This window comes from Cyrtonyx montezumae, unplaced genomic scaffold (genome assembly GCF_038088225.1).
Source record: "Cyrtonyx montezumae isolate F1298 unplaced genomic scaffold, pur_monq_1.0 scaffold_7, whole genome shotgun sequence".
Lineage (NCBI taxonomy): Eukaryota > Metazoa > Chordata > Aves > Galliformes > Odontophoridae > Cyrtonyx > Cyrtonyx montezumae.
Window position 1 is genome coordinate 15,998,299 of NW_027072078.1, and position 23,717 is coordinate 16,022,015.

At 38.3% G+C, this 23,717-nt stretch overlaps 1 protein-coding gene across 6 annotated transcripts in view; it reads right to left on the bottom strand.

Moving 5' to 3' along the window:
• Nucleotides 1-23,717, bottom strand: part of RAPH1 (Ras association (RalGDS/AF-6) and pleckstrin homology domains 1) — a 132,779-nt gene that overhangs the window by 43,348 nt on the left and 65,714 nt on the right. For all 6 annotated transcript variants that reach the window (XM_065750382.1, XM_065750383.1, XM_065750381.1 and 3 more), the window contains exons 2-3: nt 4,804-4,923; nt 596-701 (exon numbers count right to left, since the gene is read on the bottom strand). In XM_065750382.1, coding sequence (XP_065606454.1) covers nt 596-701; nt 4,804-4,923 — 226 coding nt within the window. The remainder of the gene's footprint in view (nt 1-595; nt 702-4,803; nt 4,924-23,717) is intronic.

Consider the following 23,717-nt stretch of genomic DNA (forward strand, 5'->3'; position numbering starts at 1 on the left):
TGAAAGGTTGAAACTGCCCTCCTGTGAACAGAATCTAAAAATGTACTTGTATATATCATGCTTCAGCTTTTCAATGAGATGTGTTTTGCTCGGCAAATGTGACATTACTTTAAAAACAAACAAACAAACAAAAAACAACCCACAACTATAAGATAATATACATGAACACTAATCTTTAAATTAAAGGCTTCCTGTACTACAACCAGGGGAAGTTATTTTAAGACAAGGAAAAGTATGATTTTTGTTTAGCATAAAAGCAATCTGTAGCTATGCTAATGCATTCTGCTCCATGAAGCAAGATGCTTTTTCTTCCCACTTAACAAATACACATTAATTCCCTTTTTCACAAGACCAGATCCCAGAACAGATTTTCTTTAGAAGTACTAGACCACAACTCATAGATATTAGGTTGTAGAAAAGATAAGAGTGGGGAATATTCAAAACTTTCTTCCACCAGAAAGCAAGGCTGTTATCAAACACATTCTTACTTCTAGCTACAGTGCATTTTAACATTCTTTTAAACCACCTCATAATGTTCTCGTTTATTATTTTTTTCCCTAAAATAATACATCAGAAAGTAAATAATTCAACGAACCATTCAAATTGTACATGGAGAAACGATATGAGAAGTTGGCAAGGTTGGTTTCTTGATGGAGAGGTGACCTCTTCACTGGTGCCACAGGCTTATCTGAATCCAAACTCTGAAAAAGACAAGAAAAGGTGTAGAATGAAATTTGATGAAGAAATCTTCAAGATGGATGAAAATAAATTTTCTCTACAACCAATTTTTCAAAAGCTCCTGCCATATCAAAAATGTCTTTTACTTCAGGATTTTGACTGAAAACATCCCTATATCACAGAGGCTTAATTACAGAAAAGAAAGACATTAATCTGTTTCATGCTGTTACAGAATTAAAAGGAAGGAAGCAGATTCCAAATGCACTTTTCAGTGGTGTTACATACTTCTCAGCAGAGACTTGCACAGGTGTTAACACATGCAAATCATGACACTCAAAAACGCATACTTAGATTATGAGCATATCCATGGCATAAGCACAGAAAAGCAGTCAATGGAGAATTCCTTTTTATGAAAAAGAGATTTTTAATTGCTAAATCGATTTCTACTATTTTTCTCAGTAAGTCTTTTTTTTCTGTGAAAAATGCCGAGTTGTGAAAGTAACCCCCACCCAAGTATGATGGTGTTTTGGAAAAAAATGCAAACAAAAAAACCAACAAAATATCTAGTAAAGGATAAAAACCAACCAACCAAACAAAAACAGCAAAATGAAACATGAAATCAAAAGACAATAACTCTTCCTACACAATCATCCAATTGTTACATTATGAAGGCTGATACGGACATAAAACCTTAACCACTAGCAGTAAAAACCAAGCAGTGGAGCACTATGATCCAACTGGTAACCCAAAAGCTGCATGACACTCCCAGAAAGAGAAGTGTTACACAGGGAACCTAGCTTCTGGTGTTGCTTGACAGGCCTGCAGAGAGCGTGAATAAAAGCAACACTTCTAATAATCAAGCTTTCCCAAATACACGTTTGTCTAAAAGAAAAGCATCTTCTTTCTAGCACCAAAAGATCTAAGTTTCTCATCCACACTTCTTTTCTACTTTCTGTATCCTTACTCAATGAAGTCAGTCATCACTTATTGATCAGAAGACAGTGATGCAGAACTGTTTTCTATTATGTGGGAAAAAAAGTTTCTCGTGGAGCTTACATACTGTTCCCTAAAGAACGGCTGAAAACTATCAGACTAGAACCCTACAGGCAGCCATGAAAACTTGAAACAAAGCAGGCACATTAGAGCTCATTCCTTCCAACTGAACCAAGAGATTACTTGCAAAGCAAATATATTCTGATTAAAAACATCTAATATTAATAAAATATGTTTTATTAAACATAAGAATAATTACGTTAGTACACAGGGTTGTGGACATCCCCTCCCTGGAAGCACTCAAGCCCAGACTGGATGTGGCTTTGAGCAACCTGATCTAGAGGGAGGTGTCCATGCCCACAGCAGGGGGGCTGGAACTAGATGACCATAAAAGTCCCTTCCAACCCAAACCATTCTATAATTCTATCCTTCAAAATAACTGGGATATTCTCTTACTATGTAGAGTAACTCCAAATATAATGCCTCCTAATAACTACTGTGGAAATAAAGAGCACAATAACCTAGTAGCTGAGAACTTGCTTGATCAAACGCTATTTTTCAACATAGTCACCACTATTAGTTATGCATTTTTACCAGCAATCAACAAAAGCCCACACGCTGTGCTTGTAAAAATCTCCTTGGACATCTGGAACATGGTTTGTTTTTCATGTCACTGACACCACCTCTGAAATGCACCACCCACTGCCTCACTGTGCACACATTCTCTGCTTGGTCTCCACAAACATTCAGCAAGAATGGACAAATGTCAATGGATGCCATTCTTTCTGCATGGAGGAGTTCAACTTCAAACACACTTCCATGTCAGACGACACCATTATGTCAGATTGCCCCTCTGCAGCCATCTGCCACACGGCAACAAAACTAATGGAATATTGGTGGGAAGGTTCAACCCTTACTGTCATAGCACCAACAGCCACCTCTGACATTGTGGATGAACGTAATGAGATAGGAGGCATTAATTTTGGAGCAGCCCTTGTATTATGGGAGAACAATCTCCATATTTGTTAACGCAAAAGTTTAGTTTCAGAAGCTGCTGAGAACTGAAACAGCACCAAAAAGTTAGTTCTGGAAAATGAAAAGCAAGGAAATACTTATTTCTTAGAGCAGGATAACTGGGCACTAATTGCTAATGCATACACTGCTCACACGTTGAAAATTTCATGGTTGCATTTTATAATGCTTTTACGAGGCAAAGGGTTAAAGAGGGCAAAGTGAATTCAAATGATCTCAAAGGCATCTTAACAATTCCATATCTTTTAACAAGCATTCCCATCTCGAAAGGAATCTGGGTCTTACTTTCAATCCTCCCAAAACAAACACAGGAATAAGAAATCTGAAATGGAAGTTACAAGTTCAAGGAACTTGGGGACAAAATTCTTCTTCTCCCACTGCTTTCAGAGTGCAGATGATAAATAACAACAAATGCTAAAAATACATCAGAATGCGCTTTGAAGTTCATTAAATCTAATCACGCCCCTTTATTGGGACCTCAGCTAAATCAAGACAACTATTTACCAAACAAGTAGTGAGACACAACAGACTGCATTAACTTGTTTATACAAAATATTATGAGGTTATTCAAAGTTCTGGGGGAAATGTCACTTCTCAGTAGTTACAAAAGACAGAAGTGCAACTGTATGGCTATATTGCAGACTGTGTTTCATGGCAGTACGTAAGTTAGAAACAGCTTGTGTCCTGCCCATAACTACTTATTTGTATATCGTAAGTACTCTACATGTATTAGAACACAAATTCAGATATCAGCAGAAATTCTATGTATTAAATGTGATTTACTTGGGGCTCACAGCTGTACATGTATTTGGAAGTTACTCATATTTGCTAAAGTGAAACCAAGAACAAAAGTCTAAAACTAATAACTCACTGTGCTCTTATGTGAAGATCCTCATTAGTGGAAATGTGAAGGTATGGGCTTTGTGAAAGCACTCTCACAAAAATCTTTCACAAGGAGTTAAAAGACAAGAAGAATTATGACACAGATTTATTTCATGCTGTCTTCTATTCATCTGAAAAGGTAGGATTCTTTATTTCCCCATTTTACCCTATTTTACAAGGCCATCTGAATTTAAAACTTGCAGGAAGGTCCTTTAAACCAAAGACAACATGCACAAGACTGAATCTGAAACGTCCTGTTGCATGATTATCTTCTATCAGTCTTCCCATAAGATGAAGATTCTTCCTTTTCCCCCAAGCTTACAGTGAAGAAGTGATGAGAAAAGCCTCCTCCCATCTGAAACTTGGAGCATCATTACTTAAGATCTATGTGACAAAGAATGAGAAGATGAAATACACTATTCAGAAGGGCCAGAACACACAGCTGGAAAAAACAAAGCAGGAGGTCACAGAGAAATGGACTTTTACCTTGGAAATCTGACATACCGTGCAAAACATAAGATTTGCTCATGAAGGAAAGAAAAAGCACTAGAAATATGCTAAAAGATGTCCTGTTAGCTGCCACTCTGATGCTGGAAAAGTACTCTGGAATTATAGTCCTCTAGGGTGTAACAGGTGACCTTAGCACATCATCATAGGCATCATTCACACGTTCTTGTTCCTTATTGCTGTTCAGGTGCAACAAACAGATTCAATTACATTGCCTCTAGACAATGTCTTAAATGCGTGTTTGGAGATATAGCCTAGTACTAGCCAAATGAATTCTGTGTTTCTCGATATACGTGAGGACAAAAGATCAATTCCACAGTTTTCCAAATAGATTATGCCATTTGGGAAAGGTCAAAATATCAGGTTGTGAAAAATGAATTTATCAACTTGAAAATGAATAAAATAAGTTAATTCAGAACCCTTTTAAGAATATGGAGTTGGTCATATGCTACTACCAGTCTTGCTCCAAGTGGTAGTGCTAATTAACTGAGAAGAGAAGAATCTTCTACCCTCATACAGTAACAGCTGAGGATACACACACCCTGACAAAGCACCACAGCTAAAAGATTTAATTCATACTTATTTGAAGTGTTCAAAAGGATCCTCATTAAGGTAAAGTAGTTAGTATTCAACTGAAAATAAACACTTTAATCATAAACACTGTAATCATTATTTATAATTATTCTATGGGATGACTGAAAGCTCCCTAACCTGTGTAAGTTTGTCCAGTTCTCCTAGCCAGGCCCCAAACATCTTGTCCAGATCTTGATCTTCCTTATCACTGTCTTCTTCTGCGCCATGGTCAAGCTCTTCATCTGATAATTGCTCCATCTGAAAAAAATGAAAGTAATAACTCAGATTGCATTGGTGTCCAAGAAAGCTAGTGTCAGCTGCTATACTCCTAAAAAATGTTCTGAAGTCAAGGCATGTTTGTCCATAAGTTCTACAAAAATTGCACAGTGATACTAAGTTGATGATAGTACTCACTTTTAAAGAGTAAGTATGAAAGCTGCAAGGGATAATTAGTCACTCTTACATTCCTCTTTATGTCAGAATCATGCAGAAAAAGACGAAGTCCACAATACTCAATACAACATCAGAAATTATTTCATGCTGCCCTTACAGAATGCCCCCAGGGATGTGGCATCCCTGGGTAACCTGTTTCAGTGCTTCAACACCCTTGGAGTGAAAAACTTCGTCCTAACATCTAATCTAGATGTCCCCTGTCTTAGTTTAAAACCATTCCCCCTTGCCCTATCACTATCAACCCGTGTAAACAGTCATCCCCCCTCCAGTTTACACTCTCTTTAAGTACTGGAAGGCCACAATGAGGTCTCCCTGGAGCCTTCTCTTTTCCAAGAATTCTCTTCAACCTTGTATATGTATTTAACTGCCAGCTATTATCGGCAAAGTCTACAGACTCTACATTAAAAAATTCAATTCTTGTCCAAAGAATTCAGCTGACCACAGCTAAGGAACTAACAGAAAGTGCAGTCTCACTGCGCAATAAATAGCTGACTTTACACATCTGTAAACAGAAATGCTTAAGCAGGCAACAGAGAATACCAGCAATCAAGTTGTTGAAATCTTGGACACTCTTCAGATCGCTACAGTGATACTGCACAATTTCCATCTGACCAACAAACCCTTCACCTATAAGCAAAGGGTCACCATTACAGCTAGCTGACTCTCGCTTATTTAATAAGTTCGAGTGACCAAAGTAAAGACTTAATTTCCAACGGTTACCTGTTACAAACTGAAAGGAAATTCATTTTTTTGTTAAAAAGCCTCTCTTCCCTAAACACATCCTTCAAGCCCTTTCTGTGGTGCTAAGACACACATACCTTGCTCAGTATGTCCACACTTTTAAACCCAGGATTTGTTCAGAATGAAAATTTAGAGATATTTTAACATACTCTGAGAGAAAACGATAGAGGTAGCAATTTAGGAGTGATTACCCCCCCCCCCCCAAAAAAAAAAAAAAAGAGTAAATGCGTACGATATGATATAGAACATTCATCAACCATCAAGAGCTGCATAGAAAAACCCCAACAAACCACAGTTTGCAGTGTCCTTTGACATGGTCAACACAGGAATTTGCTACACAGACTTTCAAATGCACCAGTTTAAATTCCGTAAACTCAGAAGCAATTGTGTAAGTGCTAGTCTTCAGGATGACAAACCTCGATCTGAAAAACATCACTGTACTGTAGAGTTGAAGTGATGAGAGAGATTACAAAAGATTACAAAGGTGTTCTCTGTTCAATCAGTTTTAGGCTATTTATGGCAGCAGTTTATGCAAAAAAAGACCCCCATGATTTAACCCTTCTATTCCTGTATTTACATTTCACTTCACCTTAATCATCAGGCAACAGGAGACCAGAGGCAACCTACTACTCTGAGGTCAGCTGAAGACAGAGCTTCCCAAAGACACAAGACACTGCCATCCAGGTGCCCTAGGCAAAGCAGCTTCAAACTCCTACTGAAATTTTAATTTTGTGGGAGAAAAGAATGCAGCTTCTTATCTTATAGGGGCAATGATAAAGACAGGCTTGAACAGTGGACCCAAGAGAACCTCACAAGGTTTAACAAAGCCGAGTACAAGATTCTGCACCTGAGCTGTGGCAATGCCTATTATCAATAAAAGGTGGGAGGATGAAAGGATTGTGTACAGTCCTGCCAAAAAGAACTTTGAGGGACTGTAGACTGCAAGCTGGACACGAGCCAGCAACGTGTCCTCCTCACAATGCAGAAAGCCAACCGTATCCTGGGCTACATCAAAAGTATGACCAGTAGGTCAAGGGACGTAGGTGATCCAGCCCCTCTACTCTGGGCTGGTGAGGCCTCACCTGGAATACTGCATCCACATGTGGAGTCCTCAGTACAGGAGAGGCACAGACCTGCTGAAGCACCTCCAGAGGAGGGCCACAAAAAAAATCACCCCAGGGATGGAACACCTCCCTCATGAGGACAGGCTGAGAGAGCTGGGGCTCTTCAGAATGGATTAGAAAAGCCTCATTTCAGGGAGACCTGATAGCAGAGCTTCAGTATCTTAATGGGGAGACGTAAGAAAGAAAGGAACAGATTCTTCAGGAGAGTCTGTTGTGATAGGACAAGGGGAAATTGTTTTAAACTCATAGAGGGGAGAGTTTGATTGGATATATGAAAATATTCTGCTGTTTCTGTTTTTTTTTTTTCCTTACGATAAGTGCAATGAAGCACTGGAACAGGTTGCTCAGAGAGGTGGCGGGTGCCCCATACCTGGAGTTGTTCAAACTCAGGCCGGATGGGGCTCTGAACAATCTGATCTACCTGCAGATGTCCCTGTTCATTGCAGAAGGGTTGGACTAGATGACCTTTAAAGGTCTCTTCAAACTCAAATAATTCTATGAATATTTAACCTAACATGACAATGTATACTGCAGAAAAGCTGCAAAAATATATAAATTATATTATATATATATATATATATATATATAAGTTCATAAGTTCATAAGGTTGGAAAGGACCTATAAGATCATCTAGTCCAACCATCCTCCTATCACTATCTCTACCCAACTACTAAATTAAGTCCTTTAGCACCTCATCTAAACACTTCTTGAACAGCGCTAGGGATGGTGCCTCAACCACCTCCCTAGGCAGGCCATTCCAGTGCCTGACCACTCTTTCAGAAAAGAAATGCTTCCTGAGGTCTAATCTAAATCTTCCCTGGCGCAACTTGTGGCCATTCCCTCTCGTCCTGTCATTACTTATCAGGGAGAAGAGGCCTACCCCCTCCTCACCACAACCCCCCTTCAGGAAGTGGTAGAGTGCAATAAGGTCTCCTCTGAGCCTCCTCTTCTCCAGACTGAACAATCCCAGCTCCCTCAGCCGCTCCTCATAAGACTTGTGCTCCAGACCCCTCACCAGTTTTGTTGCCCTTCTCTGAACACGCTCCAGGGCCTCAATGTCCTTCTTGTAGTGAGGGGCCCAAAACTGAACACAGTACTCGAGGTGCGGCCGTACCAGAGCTGAGTACAGGGGGATGATCACCCCCCTGCTCCTGCTGGCTACACTATTTCTAATACAGGCCAGGATGCTGGCCTTCTTAGCCACCTGGGCACACTGCCGGCTCATGTTGAGCCGAGCATCCACCAACACCCCCAGGTCCTTTTCCTCTCTACATTCTTCAAGCCATTCTGCCCCAAGCCTATAGCATTGCATGGGATTATTGTGGCCAAAGTGCAGGACCCGGCACTTGGTCTTATTGAACCTCATCCCATTTTGCTCAGCCCAGCTGTTCAGCCTATCCAAATCCCTCTGAAGGGCCTCCCTACCCTCAGGCAGTTTGACACATCCTCCCAGCTTTGTGTCATCTGCAAACTTACTGAGCGTACACTCAATTCCCTCGTCTAGGTCATCAATAAAGATATTAAACAAGATGGGCCCCAAAACTGACCCTTGGGGGACACCACTCGTTACAGGACGCCAGCTGGACTTAACTCCATTAACCACTACCCTCTGGGCACGGCCCTCCAGCCAGTTCTCCACCCAGAGAAGAGTGAACCTGTCCACACCACGGGCTGCCAGTTTCCTTAGGAGAATACTGTGGGAGACCGTGTCAAAGGCCTTGCTGAAGTCCAGGTAGACTACATCAACAGCCTTTCCCTCATCTACCTGTCTGGTCACCCAGTCATAGAAGGAGATGAGGTTGGACAAGCACGACCTGCCCCTGGTGAACCCGTGCTGGCTGGGTCTGATCCCTTTATTGCCATGCACGTGTCGTGTGATCTCCCTCAATATCATCTGTTCCATAACTTTCCCTGATACCGAGGTCAGGCTGACAGGCCTGTAGTTCCCCGGGTCTTCCTTACGGCCTTTCTTGAAGATGGGAGTCACATCGGCAAGCCTCCATATTAAATTATAATTATACACAATTGTTTATAATTGTAATTATAAACAATTACAATTATAATTAAATTATATATATATATATAATTTAATTATATTATAATTAATTATAATTTTATATGTATGTATATATATGTATATACATATATACATAATCAATATGCTCGTATTATTAGACTGCATACTTCCACCAAGACTATACCAGTTCCTATGCCTTTTAAGTCAGGCACGCCTACTTCTACCACCACCACCTGACCCCACAAAGGCTCTTCTCCGTAATGTTACCCCAAAACCCTCTCCACGCAGAACTGGAGACAGCAGGGTATTCCTACACTGTACCTAACCTCCATCAAAACAAACAGAAACTGAATTTTCACATCCCTTCAAAGCTTTGCTTTATTAGTCCTTGGGCTTTTATATGAACCAGAAATATTGTAGATTCAACCCAAAACACTTTAAACTTAAGGTGAAGTGGTAAACAAACTATAGTAACTGTTCTCATTTGAGAACCCATATTTCTCAATGTCTGAAGGCTAAGGGAAGCTATTTAAAATGTGCCTTAGGAAACATGTCTATAAACTGGTGAATCAAATGGACACCATGATAAAAAAACAGAACTCAATATTTACAGATATTTTACACAGCTATCTTTTCCTTCTTTAAGCTGTTTTTGACACTCCACAGTTAGATGGAATTTGTTCTGCAGTGCATTCATTCTATGACACTGTGCATAATTCATCCTTTCAGTATGAGAGGAGTTTGCTGGTTTCTTTCCACAACTCAAATCTTCAGAAATATTTAGTAATAAGAACATTGTCTATTTCCTATAAATTGTTGCTTTTGCTATTTTAACTTGGCATTAGTCACTGTTTCAGTTCCAGTTACTCTGAAGACAGAATCAGCAGCCCAAAGAAAATTTTTACAAGTAAAGTACTGTTGTGTCAGCAAGCTTGGCACTAAATCCTGTAGTATTTGCCAGCTCCTAGTAGTCCCCACCCAAGCTTTCTAACGTCAGCTGCATATCCTCTAAGCATGTCAGTGTTCTCTTGCAAAAGGCACACAGAGAACAGTGTCTCACTTAAGAAATGGCAAATATTAATTTGCTAGTACCCTAAAATGGATCTCTTTGCAGAAGCTCCACGAGTGGATTAAACTGATGAATTAAGGCAGAGGAGACAAAACATTCAGCTAAAAGTATCTAAACTTTTCAGTAACAGAACTAAAAACAGTAACAACTCGAAAACAGTGTACATGCCAATTAAAATTAAGAGGTTAAAACTTTTGACAGAAATCTTCACGCTATTGTTGAACACAGCACACACAGGTCCTAGTTTGCTGAAGTATGGCCTTTCTAAGGCTATGATATTTTCATTTATGACAAGAAAGGAGAACAGCAGATGTTTAAACGTTTATTTTTTCTTTCTTTCTGATTTTTCAAGAAATGGTTTAGAACCAAGTTAAATCTAAGAAATAGAAAAAGGAAGCCAATTACAATTCTAAGGCACTTGCAGGTTAGTAGAATTTAAGTAATTCACACTTCTGTTTAGCACATACCAGAAGTGACAAAATAATTTTAAAATTCAAGCCATTTTTCAACGCCTTTGTCCTATTAATTTCAAGCATCCATCAAAACAATTTAACAGAAATGAGCAGCTTTCGGGTTTTATTTGAGCAATCTGTAGTACAGAACAACATTTTAAATGTGTGCACTGAAATTTCCAGTCAGCTGTTGATCTGTGCTTGACTTGTCCATGGCAGTTCAGCAGTAGAACAAACTGAACAGACTCATAAAGCAATCAAGTCAGAGAAAGCACAGCAAAGACTCACTGCCCATTTGGCATTTGTACAAAAAGGTTCTAACATATGTTCTCTCAGATAACACACTATTTTTCTAGTAGCATCCCAAGAATGGCAGAAGAAGGCTCTCTAATGAGACTCTGTCGTTCAGAATCATTGGCTATTCCCTCCCCTAAACATAATCAGTGATTTAATTTTGTGCTCAAACACCTACACAGTAACAAGCATGGGAAGTTTTCAGAACTATCAGTGAACTGAGGCACTTGATGGCAGTGACAATTTCAATTTGACGCTGCTTCTAGAGTCAAAGAGCACTGACAGCTTACCAGATAAGACTTTACAGATCTCTGAACATTGCTCTTCCAAGAACACTTGTCAACCAATGATTCAAGAAAGACTCATTTTCTAAAGGTATATACAAATTCTGATCTTAAGCATTTTTCTATTTTTACCCTAGTAAGATGCATCTAAACCAGTTACAATAAATGTAATTCCTGGATGTCTGCTTCTCTTCGATGTTAACACTGTCAACCCTCATGGGTTTTGTTTTGCTGCCATAAAAACTGGACAGGGCTAACCTGAATGAGAAAACCAATGCAGTAATGAGATTAGTTTAAGCTGTAAACATCAGGTGCCCTTTCAAGGAACGTTTTTCATAGCAACACACCGATTCTCATTTTTCCAGAAAATCAACAGTAACATACAAAGACTTCACAGACAATATAAATACTTAGCTTTCAGTCTTCACTCCCTCATGCGAGGGCATCTTAGTATCTGTCATTCTAGGACACCTATATAAAATAAGGTCTAGACATGGTGTAGCCTTCCATACACAAGTAAAGCCTCCTGCACTGAAGTGCAATCTATGTATTATCTCATTATCCAGTCTGGAGTGCATCAGCCAGCTTGATCCATTTGACACGTTATTTAAATAGGCATACCCATAATCTGCTGTAAATCTGCTAGATTCCAAAACAGTTCATTAGGTTTATTTGCCTTTGAATGCATGAGGCCCAGTATTCTAGAGTTAATTTATGAAAAGATAACGAGACTTTCAGTAAAGCCAACAGTTGCAATCTTTAATTGTAACACTATTTTAAACACACAGTGAAACAAAAGATTATCAGTCATTCAGGAAAAAAAAAATATTTTTTCAAGACTTTTCTTATACAATCTGATGTAGTTTTGTATGCTGGGATGAACATGAATTGATGTGATATCAACAAACAAACAAAACAAAGACAAAACAAACAACAACAAAAACAAATTCACACGTAAGGAAAATGAAAAGCCTATGAACCACGTTTCAGATCTACACTTCTGACATTTTCACAATCAGACACCACTGCAGAATTCTGAAGCTAACAAACTGCTATTATCAGAAAGCATCAGCTGATCTCCTGGATACAAAGAAGTTCTGAAAGCATTTCTAGTATCTTTCACTGAGGCCCTGTATTGCAGACATGCATTTTGACACTGCAGTTCCTACCTTAAACCAACTGAATCCAAGGCAGTAGTTGAGTTTCATTACAACAACATTATTTCTTTATACTAAAAGCACTCTGCACTGAAATAAATCATTTTTGGGGGAAAAAAAAAAACCCACAGAATTTGTCTATGCCCCACATATTTAATGACAGAAATATATTAAAAAAAAAAAAGAAACCTAGAAAAAACACTACAAAATTCCAAATCCAACTGGCAATGCCAGTGTCCTGAAGGGCTCAAGACTGTGTCTATTCACTATAATTTCAGATGCAATGTAACACACATTTTGTTCTAACAATGCTTAAGTATATTCAAAGAAAACTGGTAGCATAAAATCCCAAAACATAAACCAATTCTCTTTCAGGCAACTGATGTTTTCACCTCCACCCTTTCTTATTATTCAAGAACAACTCTGTGCAAGCTTATACTTGTTAATGCATTAAGGATTTGTTTCTTCAAAACAACTATGGAATTTATTTAAAAAAGTCTACTCAAGAGATAAACAATACATAAATGGTCAAAACACCATCTGAACAACCAACTGAGCTTCTACCTTTTGAAAATCTAGCCTCCTGAACCTAAAGGGACTACACAGCACAGAAATTAGAGCTTTGCTTCCACTTGCAACCATGCCAGCCTCCCACCACTATTTAAGAAGTTATACATGACAGAAAAACCACTGTAATGCACCACCATACAAGTTAAGATTCTAGCACATTTTTAACCTATAATACTCATTCATCTGTCTGCTTAAAGAAATGTAAAAGCTGTACAGTTAATACAATTTAGGCTTGAAAATTACTTTTAGAGGAGTAAATGAATTCGATACACTTTTGCTAAAACCCAAAAAGCATATTCATAGTTTCAAAAAACTAACAACCAAAGCACATATTCACATTTCCACACATTTCCTTGAAGTTAAGGTAAAGAATGAAAGGCAGTTTGAACACATAAGTTCTTTTCTTTCATACTGATACTCTGCTCACATGACAAAAAAAAAATCCTCCACGTCTTGCACTTTAAAAAGTGTATCTATTTATAGCTGTCTATAATTTTTATGCCATAATTGACACTAACATTTCTCCTCTGAATTTAATACTGAATCATCAAGCAAGTGATAATCTGGAGATCACACATCTCCATTTTTCCTCTCAATAATCTTAACTTCCTCTTAAAGTACTCTTAAATGTATTACTTCCAGTGGAAAAAAAATAAAAAGGGGAAAAAAAAAGATCTGGAACAAGATTAGAAATCATGTGAAGTTCTCTGTGTATAATCCAACACCCTATGAACAAGCTTACATTAAGAGTAATCAAGATGAAAACCCTGAACAGGAGTTCTTAGCTTCAAACAGCACAGGTCCAGGCTGGATACATCCCAATACTCTTACATCGGAGACGTTCCAACATCTCTCAAATTCAAACAGAGACACAGAAAAAAATCAAATTCAAAACATCCCAAATAAAAGTCTTGTAGCACGTAAAGTCCTCTGTCACTGTACCTCTTTGAACCAATGTTTTTATTTTTTATTTTTTTAAACCATACTTCAGGCAATAGTTTTCTAGGCTTGTACTCAACACAACATGCTGAAATCACACGCAATGTCTGATGAAGGATAAACCTTTAGCCACTTCAGTAAAATCAGAAAGAGTTTAACAGTCAAGAAGCTTGTATCCTGAAATTGCTCATGCAGTAATTTAATTGTAAAAAAATCTGTATTTGTTTAATGCATTAAGACAGCATATGTTGCTACATTTTAGAAATCATTTCAGGGCATTCTTTTGTACAGTTCAACAACAAAATATTTACACAATCTAGCTTTGAAATGGTAAAATAAGAGCTATGCCTTGTGCTTACAAAGAGGCTCACATAATCAGAAGCACTGTGGGTGACCCCTTGAGGTCCCTGGCAGCATTCTCTACCTGCCTCCATATAAAATCCAAGAAAGAAATAGTTGCATTTAATCACACATCAATAGTCAGAATATAGTTTATTTCAGTAGTTATTCATCGGATTACAAAGGAATGTGACAACCTCTGACCCAAGTTTATCTGTTTCCAGCTCATCCCTTTTTCCTCTGACTTATCAAAGATGTTTTCATTAAATTAATCAACATGATCCGCCACAACTCTGGTGATTGTCCTGCCAAACTCAACTTCACTCCAACCACTGAAGCAGGGGAGTCAGCATTACTTTAAGAAACTACTTCATTCCTTACTTATTTCTTTCAAGTTGTTACTAATTATTTTAAAACATAAATGTTTACGCTGAGTTTTCAGTAGCACGAGGTTCATCTTTAAGCTGTTCTTCTAAATTAAAACATGGCATCAGACTTCAGCAAAAAAATCATGATCTTCAAACATAGGAAGTCAAGATCAAAACAAAATGTACTATACTTCACTATTCAAGTAAACAGGGTTTGAAAAGATATCATTAGGCAATATGTATACGTAAAAAAAATTGTCTTAAAAAAAAACAAACAAAAAAACCCCACACATTTTGAACTTCCTTCATATTTTGAAATCTTTTCTTGACCAGGCTGCTAGCCTGAACTGTAGAATGCCAGTAACTATGATAACCAAGCATCCCCACTGACAGGCCCTTACTCTCAGTTTCAACTGGAAGCTGCAAAACAGACAGCCTGCAACTGTCCCTCCCTTACCCACCGATCTGTGTAACATGCAAGAAAGTCTCTGAAAAGAAATCCTCATGTCTGGAAGCACATGTTTTGCATTGCAGATGGGTTGAAGTTTCAATAAGAGATCAACTAAAAGTGGCTGAATGTAACAGTCAGTCAAGCATACATAGCACGATTTCTAGCACTACTCCTAAAATTTAGCACACGTCTGTACAAGAACTTGCCTCCAGCTGTTTGTGTTGAAGCTCAGTCAAATAACAACTTTTCCACCAAGCTCTTAAAAATACTTTACATTAGCTATCAGTTCAAAATATAATATTTGTAGCAACGCAACTTTAATTAAGAGCTTCTAAAATTCATTTGCCAACTGTCTGAATAAGCAACTGGAACAAGAAAAGCCTTAATGAGATATCAGACATCAAAGCTAACTGTCTCAGCATTCTTGGAATCCCCCAAAACACACCAGTGCTGTATACAGTAAATAGAAATCTTCTAAAAAACACAAGGTGTTAATGCTAGTTGTTACACCTTGCAGATTATAACAGGGTCTTCAACTATCCCAGTGATTCTAACCACAAACACACCAAACATACCACAGCTGCTCCCTAGTTTTCCTCACATTTAGGACTAAAACTTTACACTGAAGCAGACAGTATATTAAGCAGGAATAAGAAATCACTGCACTGTTCACAGACAAAACAAAATGACAGAAAAAAAAGTTATTTTTGGTTAGTAGTATCAAGGAACAAAACCAATTCTCCATATTCACATTGACCTCAACTACAGATTCCTTTTGTATTTAATCAAAGCTCATATACTCTCCCTCCAACTTTAGTTCACTCAATCACCCACCAACTTCCTGAAATAAACGAAGTGAAGATACTAGCCTGTTTACTTAATCGTCTTGATTTCCAACAAACAGGAAATTCCTCTGATGTGCCACAGCAAGAACACCTACAAAATATCCACCCCACCCTTTCTTTGCTCAAAGAGAGAGGTAAAACACAGAGTGGATCAGGTAGAAGTCTACCCTACATTCCACAATTGGTTTCTCATTAAGACTATATTACTTTTATTTTTACATGTTATATGATAAATATAAATTTCATGTTACGTATATAATTAGCCTCCATAAGTCACCTCCTGCACACCAAAACACACTTAAAAGACAGTCCTTCTTGACAGGGGGCAAGCCAAAATTACTGAAACGTCTAACGAAGAATTTATCTAACTGCATCTGAAATCTGCTCTACAGAGAAGGCACACAATAAAACCTTTATGTCCTCCAATATATTTCAGTGCCTGCCTCACATTTAGCCAAGCAGATGTTGCTCTGAAAAGATGGGGCTTTATTCACCACTGTGCCCTATTTCCTGAACCAAAATTTCAGCCAGGGAACACAAATGGTATTAAGTTCTGTACAAAGAGCATCCTAGATAACACGATTATCTCACAGCAAATTCTTTATGAAGACAGATCTAAAAAACTGCTTAGACAGAGATCATACAAACAGAAGTTGTATCCACTGAAAATACCACTCCAAATAACAGAAAGAAATGTAGGTGCTCTCCAAAAGAATCCAACTCATCATCAGCTGCAGTAGCCAACATCTTAGCATTAACATTTTTTGAAAATTTTAAATACAAAAATAAAATGAATGCAAGCAAAGAAAATGTATAACTTTAAATCTGCATTAAAAGTATAGCCTGCCTTCATTAGGCAGAGATATGCATTTAAAAACATAACATTAGTTCCCACTTTCCAGAATCTCTATTTTGTAGTTATTGTAACACGTTGTAGCATATCTTCCAATTCCGTTTTAACTTTGAAACCTAACACCCAAAAAGTAATAATAAATATTAATAAGTTGACGTTGAAACAGAGAAGCAATACTAAGCCTAACACAATAACTTCAAGAGGAGAATGCGGCTACAACTCCGAAGTGAAGAAGTTTGCATAAGTAACCTTTAGAAAACATTAGGAAGAAGACAGAAATCCATTTCGTGTTGTAAGTGAAACAAAAATATCTCAGAGTAGCTGCAACTTTGACAAGGTTGCAAGGTCAAAAAATGTTCCATTAAGAACCCACAAACTCAAGGTTTAAATGGGGATGTTACATGCTTGACTCCAACAAACCTACTTCAAATACAACTGCAACAGTATTTCAAGAATGCAGAAACACGTAACTGAGGCATCTGGTCTTAAATGTTTCCAAATAAATGACAAAATTTAATTTAGTAAATAATCATTAAAAAGTGTATTTCTTCACTGAAATTCTGTAAGTAGCTCACAACAACTTATGCTATTCCACCCGAGTTTTTCTTTCAGAAACTTCCTCAAAATCCTCAACAGTACACTGCCTAGATGTTGCAGACCTTTAATCGAACAGGTACACTGGCTACAACTATCTTTCCACCAGAACAAAAGAGATGCTAAAGGTCAGTATAGCCTCTACAGTAAGAAATCACCAAGCAAAAATATTTCAGGTGCCTCTATGATGTGATTATTGGTACATATTGACTAGAAATGAGAAAAGCCCCATGACATTTCTTGATAATTTGATCTAAGGAACAGAAATGGAACAGACTACAGCTAAATGACTGGTGACAGCGAGCACTGCTTCACCAAGCTAAATCATTCCTGACAAATCTAGTGGCCATCTACAATAAATGTTGACATCTGAACTTTTATGGAAGCTTCCCAAGCACCGGATGATTCAAGTGAGAGCACAGGCCTTTAACATTTTTGTAGACAATTATCAGCAAGCCTACAGCAGGTATGTTGGAAGAATGAAGGAAGAAAGGCAGGTTTACAATTTTCAATTTATACGTAAGAGCCATGGCAAACACAAAGCAAGTTGACATTGTTTGGGAAAACAGAACAAGGAGAACTGCTTACATCCATAACTACATCTTCAGAGACATTCTGCATGTAACAACAGAACAAAGTGTGACATGCATGGTATTTTGCATAAACAGTTTAAGAATTCTATTTTGCTATAAAGGCAACATTTCCACACATACTATTTGCAATAGTCCAAACAATTCTTCAAGAAGTCTAACAGCTGGTAGTTCTGGTGTGTGCTATTTGGCCTTCTCTTTCTTCAAGAGATGCTGAAGCTCAATGAATTAGAAGAAAAAAACAGTACTAAAACCAACCGAAAGCAAACATCAAAAGCAAAGCTGTCTTATTCTACAGATGCACCATACAACATTATTCAAAAGCAAAATTCAACTGAAATATGGACAAAACATTCTTGTGATGCATAATATTGCACAAAGGGATGCATACTTCAGTGAGGGGGGGATGTTTTATTAGGTTTAATAATAAGCTACAACACACGTGAGCACATTTCCTCTTAAGACTCACAGTTAACTCATTATAATCATACGTAGACAGTAATGCAATACTTGGATTCAATACAGTTAAAAGCTATTTTTTGCCAAAGGGACCCTCACAAAGGTTGAAAATAACTATTATGCCAATGCTCATTTATGACATCACAGCAAACACCAATGATTTGTAAGATGTGGGTACCATCTAGTAGGACTTGGAACAAGTTACTGAATCCTTTTCCATAAGGATGTTGTGACAGCATATCAGGTATGCTTCAAAATATTACTGAGCAGTGATTTAGCTATAATAAAAGAAACAACATTGTTCACAGACTGCTTTACATAAAATTTTATACCAGGTTATATACTCTTTACTCTAACCTCAGCTGCAACAGACTGGAAGGTAATTCTTAGCAGAAATCCTAAATCAAGACTACATTATCACCAAAGTTGGAAAAGATCTTCAAGATCACCTAGTCAAATCATCTACCTACAAACAATATTTCCCCACTAAACTATATCCCTTAGTATAACAACTAATCTCGAACATCTTCACGGACTCAGCCACCTTCCTGGGCAGCCTGTTAAAGCACATGACCACGCTTTCAGAGATTAAATTTTTCCTAACAGCCAACCAACATCCAAACTGAACTTTCCCTGGTACAACTTGAGGTCATTTCCTCAGAGAAGATGCTGATCCCCACCTCACCAGAATCTCCTTTCAGGGAGCAGTAGAGAGCAATAATGTCCCCCTCTTCTCCAGTCTAAACAATCCTGGTTCCCTCAGGTGCTCCTAAAGTCTTGTGCTCCAGACCCCCTCATCAGCTTCTTTGCCCTTCTCTGCACACACTCCAAGGCCTCAATGCCTTTCCTGTAGCAAGGGGTGCAAAACTGAACACTCAAGATGTGGCCTCACCAGAGCTAAGTACAGGGAGATGATCACCTCTCAGCTCCTGCTGGCAATACTACTTGATACAAGCCAAGATGCCACTTGCCTCCTTGGCTGCCTGGGCACACTGCTGGCTCATGTTTAGCTGAGCATCACTCAACACTTCCAGGTCTGTTTCTTTCACACATTCTTCCAGCCATTTTGCTCCAAGCCTGTAGCATTACCTGGGGTTGTTGAGGCCAAAGCACAGGACCTGGCCTTGGTCTTGTTGAACTTCATCCCACTGGCCTCAGAACATCAATCCAGCCTTCCCGCATCCCTCTGTAGGGTCTCCCTATTCTCAGGCAAATCAAAATGTCATTCAAGTTTGGCATCACCCGCAAATTTACTAGGAGTACACTAAATCCTCTCACCAAGTCATCAATAAATATAATGAATAGAATCGGCCCCAATACTGATCCCTGGGGAACACCACTAGCAATAAGTTCCCAGCTGGATTTAACTCCATTCATCAACATTCTCCAGGTTTGGCCCTCACTGGGAGGGTCGTGCAATCATGGAAGGAGATCAGGTTGGTCAAGCAGGACCCTCTCATGAACTCATGATGGCTGGGCCTAATCCCCTAGCTGTCCACACATGCTCAGTAACCTCACTCACAATGATCTGCTCTACAACCTTCCCTGGCACCAAGGTCAAACTGACAGGTCTGTAGTTCCCAGGATCCTCCTTAAGACCCATATTGTAGATAGGAGTCACCCTGGCAAGCTTCCCAATTCTCTTGGACCTCTTTGCTTGACCAGGAACACTGCTAGATGGCAGAAAGCAGCTTGGTAATCACTTCAGCCAGCTCCCTCAGCACCCTTGGGTGGATCTGCACCCACAGACTAGTGAGAGGGACCTACTACTCCATCTGGACAGCTTCCACCCGAATTGTGGGGGGGTTTATTCTGCTCCCAATCCCAGACCTCTAGGTCAGAGGGTAGAGTCTCACTTGTAAAGACAGATGTAAAGAAGGTAATGAGAAAGCATTATGAACAGCTGATTTCAGTAGCTGGAAATATCATCTCCATAAAACACCCTGTATGTTTTTCAGAAAACTAACAAATGAATTTGTGAAACACCTGAAGTACACTAGCATTTCACTATAAGCATTTATGAGTCAGACATTTTGAGCATAGTTTTATCACTAACCATCAAACATCTAAAAAATGTTTTGATGGAAATAATCTTTTGGTTGAAATATCAAAGAAGGAAAAAAAAACAACAAAAAACAACTTACTTAACAAGACACCTGCTTTAATTTAAACCTACTCCTAACAAATTGAGCAAAAGAACAATAATAGTGAAACAAAAACCAAGCTTATCTAAACAATAAGCTATACCAATGCAATTAATTATGCATTTTAAGCCACTAGCAAGACAAACTTACTGGGATTTCAAAGTGGCAGTCAACTTCTACCCCCCAGTTTCAATGCAAACTGCAAGCAAACAAATCTGGTTCTATTTCTTCCCATTATTCTTTCAACACCTACTTCAATACAGAAGAATATGTAATTTCTTTAGGTACAGGGAAGAAAAGGATAACTAACTTGGCAGAGGAAAACCACAAGGACATTACCAGAAAATACAGAAACAGTATGTATGGAGTTTTCCATGGAGAATCTGCAACCTGAGGAAGATTTGGAAGGACTGCATTTAGGAGAATACTGAGAATCTAGGAGAAACACCAAAATAGGACATAGCAGAGATAACCTCTAGGAGCCAACACTGGCTGGCATCTAGTAGGAAAGGCTGGCATCTAGTAGGAATGGGGCAGTGTTCTACTATACAGAATACCAAGAGATCATTTGGCAGTAAACAGGATTATGCAAAATTTCATTATCACTGTAAACCTCATACGCAATACAAAACTGCAGGTCAAATTCCTGTTGCATTAACTACAGGTCACCTTTTTTCTTGCTGATAATGGCAGAATCTAAGCTGTTTCATTGACAACCCTATAAGAAGGGGAAAAAGAGTCCTATGCTTGTAAAAAAATCTCAGCACTTGCTCTCATTCTTCTCAAAAAGAGAGGAGCCATTCCAGAAATGACCTCAAACCCCAAAGCGACTTCTGTGAGACATCTGGTCCAGCAATGCATCCAAGTCCACAGCAATTTCACCACTGTTCTCCACGTAAGCTTGTATGAATTGCCAAAAATGAGAAAGCCTGAGCTGATACAGAATGGCTCAGTCATCACTGATGAAGGCTGAAAATATAACTGTCATCTGAGCAGAATGTCACTGCAAAGTTCTTCCCAAAGTTTCCCAAAATTGACAAAGTTGGCAAAATATTTCTTCCTGAATAATAAAAATACAACAAACACCAAAAACTTCCACACAGTTTTGTTTCTATCAACAACTATATGCCCTTCCTCTGGATGGTTAATTATCTTAGAAGATGATAACTCAAGGCAGTAACGGCAATTTGAAGTATAAAGCTCTGAAATTTGACACAGCCAATCAAGTGGCATGAAAGAGCTGCCCACTGAACACTGTTCTTACTTTCTGATTTATAAGTCCAGTGGAAGTCCAAATTTGCTAAAATATTTTAAGAAATTAATTTTGTACACCTAAGATGTACTCTATAGATAGATACATGTTCATGCTGAAAACCTGCATTACTTCAGCTTCTATACAAACCTTGGTAGCAGAGGTTGAAGAAGAAAAGAGGAAAGAACACTACTAGTGGACCGTACTACCTGGAAAGAAAAGCATGTAGACAAGAAGGCATTCTCAAGGTAGGAAGGTTTTTGTTATGTCAAGGGTTTGAGAAGTCTAAAAGCCACTTAAGCACCAACCAATACAAATCAAAATGACTTGACTTAGAATTTAATTGTAGAGATTAAGGCAGAATGTAAATATTTAACACATAACCAATGCTTTAAAGCACACATTCCTTACAACATAAGAAAATAAGCTTCCACTGAAAAAAGGAAAAAATGAAAGCACAAGTCTTATCACCAGGGACGTGAACATGACATTTCTATACAGTACAGTCATAAAAGACAGAGGTGACAGCTGATTCTTGTTAAAAAAGGACTTGAAACAAAAAGATTTAAATTCATGGGATCAGGCCAGCATTCCTTAGAAATACTGTTCAGATCCTACACTGCAGAGACCTTGTCTAAACAGCTCAGCACCTAAGTCAAATAGACAACTACTGTCTGGAAAGTCATCTGCCACCATGCTCTGTAGCTTTGTGAACAGAACTTTTTTTCGGCATATGAAAACTGTAACAGTGTGCTTTGGTGCTGCACATAAAGGGGAGGTGGGGGGACAAAGGAGAGATGAACAGACAAAACAACAGAAACAAAACAAGTGAGCTAAGGACTCTATTGCCACTCACAAACAAAATAAACGTTCAAAAAAAATTTTTTTAAAGCTTATTGATTAAAACTGATTACTCCTTCCCCAGTTTTATTCAGTGAAGGAACATAATCCAAAGCAAGTCATTTAGTGCAGCTTTCTATCAGACATATATATACTGCACATTGTGTTTCACATTATAAGCATGCTTTCAAGCAAATAATAAGTTCTATCACTCTGTGTTCAATTATTCTTGTTTGCCATGTAAGTTTAATGCTGCAGTAAAGTGATAAACGAAAAATAGATTTAAATGACAAAGGGAAAAGTAATGCCAACAATTGACTAAACTAAGTTTAAGGTAAACTGGTCTTAAAACCTTTTTTCACCACGTATGTAATTAATGGCTATTTATAAAGTCACCATCTGAAACTAGTATGGTTAAAGTTTTTCCCTTGCAAACTTTTTTTTTTTTTAAATACTGAAGGTACACGAGCAGTTTCAAACACCAGCTGAATAGCACTTTAAAACAAACTATTGTTCACATGAAGAAACACAAGTCTGTAGGGACAATAATGAGATAATCCCTGGCATTCATCAACGTAGGGCATTAATACTTGCCTACCATAACTGAATTGTGATCACAAGAAGCCTGGAACTCTGAAGCTCTCAGTTAAGAATGGTACCCTACATTATGGCTCAACAGCTTCACCAAGTAGCACCTTCCCAAAGAGTCCTCAGCAGAAAAATACAGGAAAATACATAAACATTATTTTACTATCAACATGTACTACCTCAGATTTTTCCCCACAGTGGAAAAATGTCCTCATATAGAAGTAATTACATGTAATTTCTAAATATTAAAGATGAGTTAGAAAATCAGTGCTGAAAACAGACTTACACTGTAAGAAGTCCTGATTTTACATCACGCTCAAAGAACCATGCGCTTCCTAACTCAAAACATAACCTCAGCTTACAGTATCACTGTACTCAATCATAGATCCTTTCCAAAATACTTAAGCCTGTGCCCATAAGGATGATCACCAGTGCTGTCATTTCCTCCAGTATAATTTGGAAAACAGCAGGAAACACAGCATCTCAACAAATACAGAAATACCAGACATAACACGAATGAAACAGAATCTACTATCCATTCTGAGCCTATTCTTTAAGTCTAAGTAGGTTCCATTGCAATTTCACCACAGTGAACATCTCCCAGGATTAAGGGCATTCCATTCAAGAAC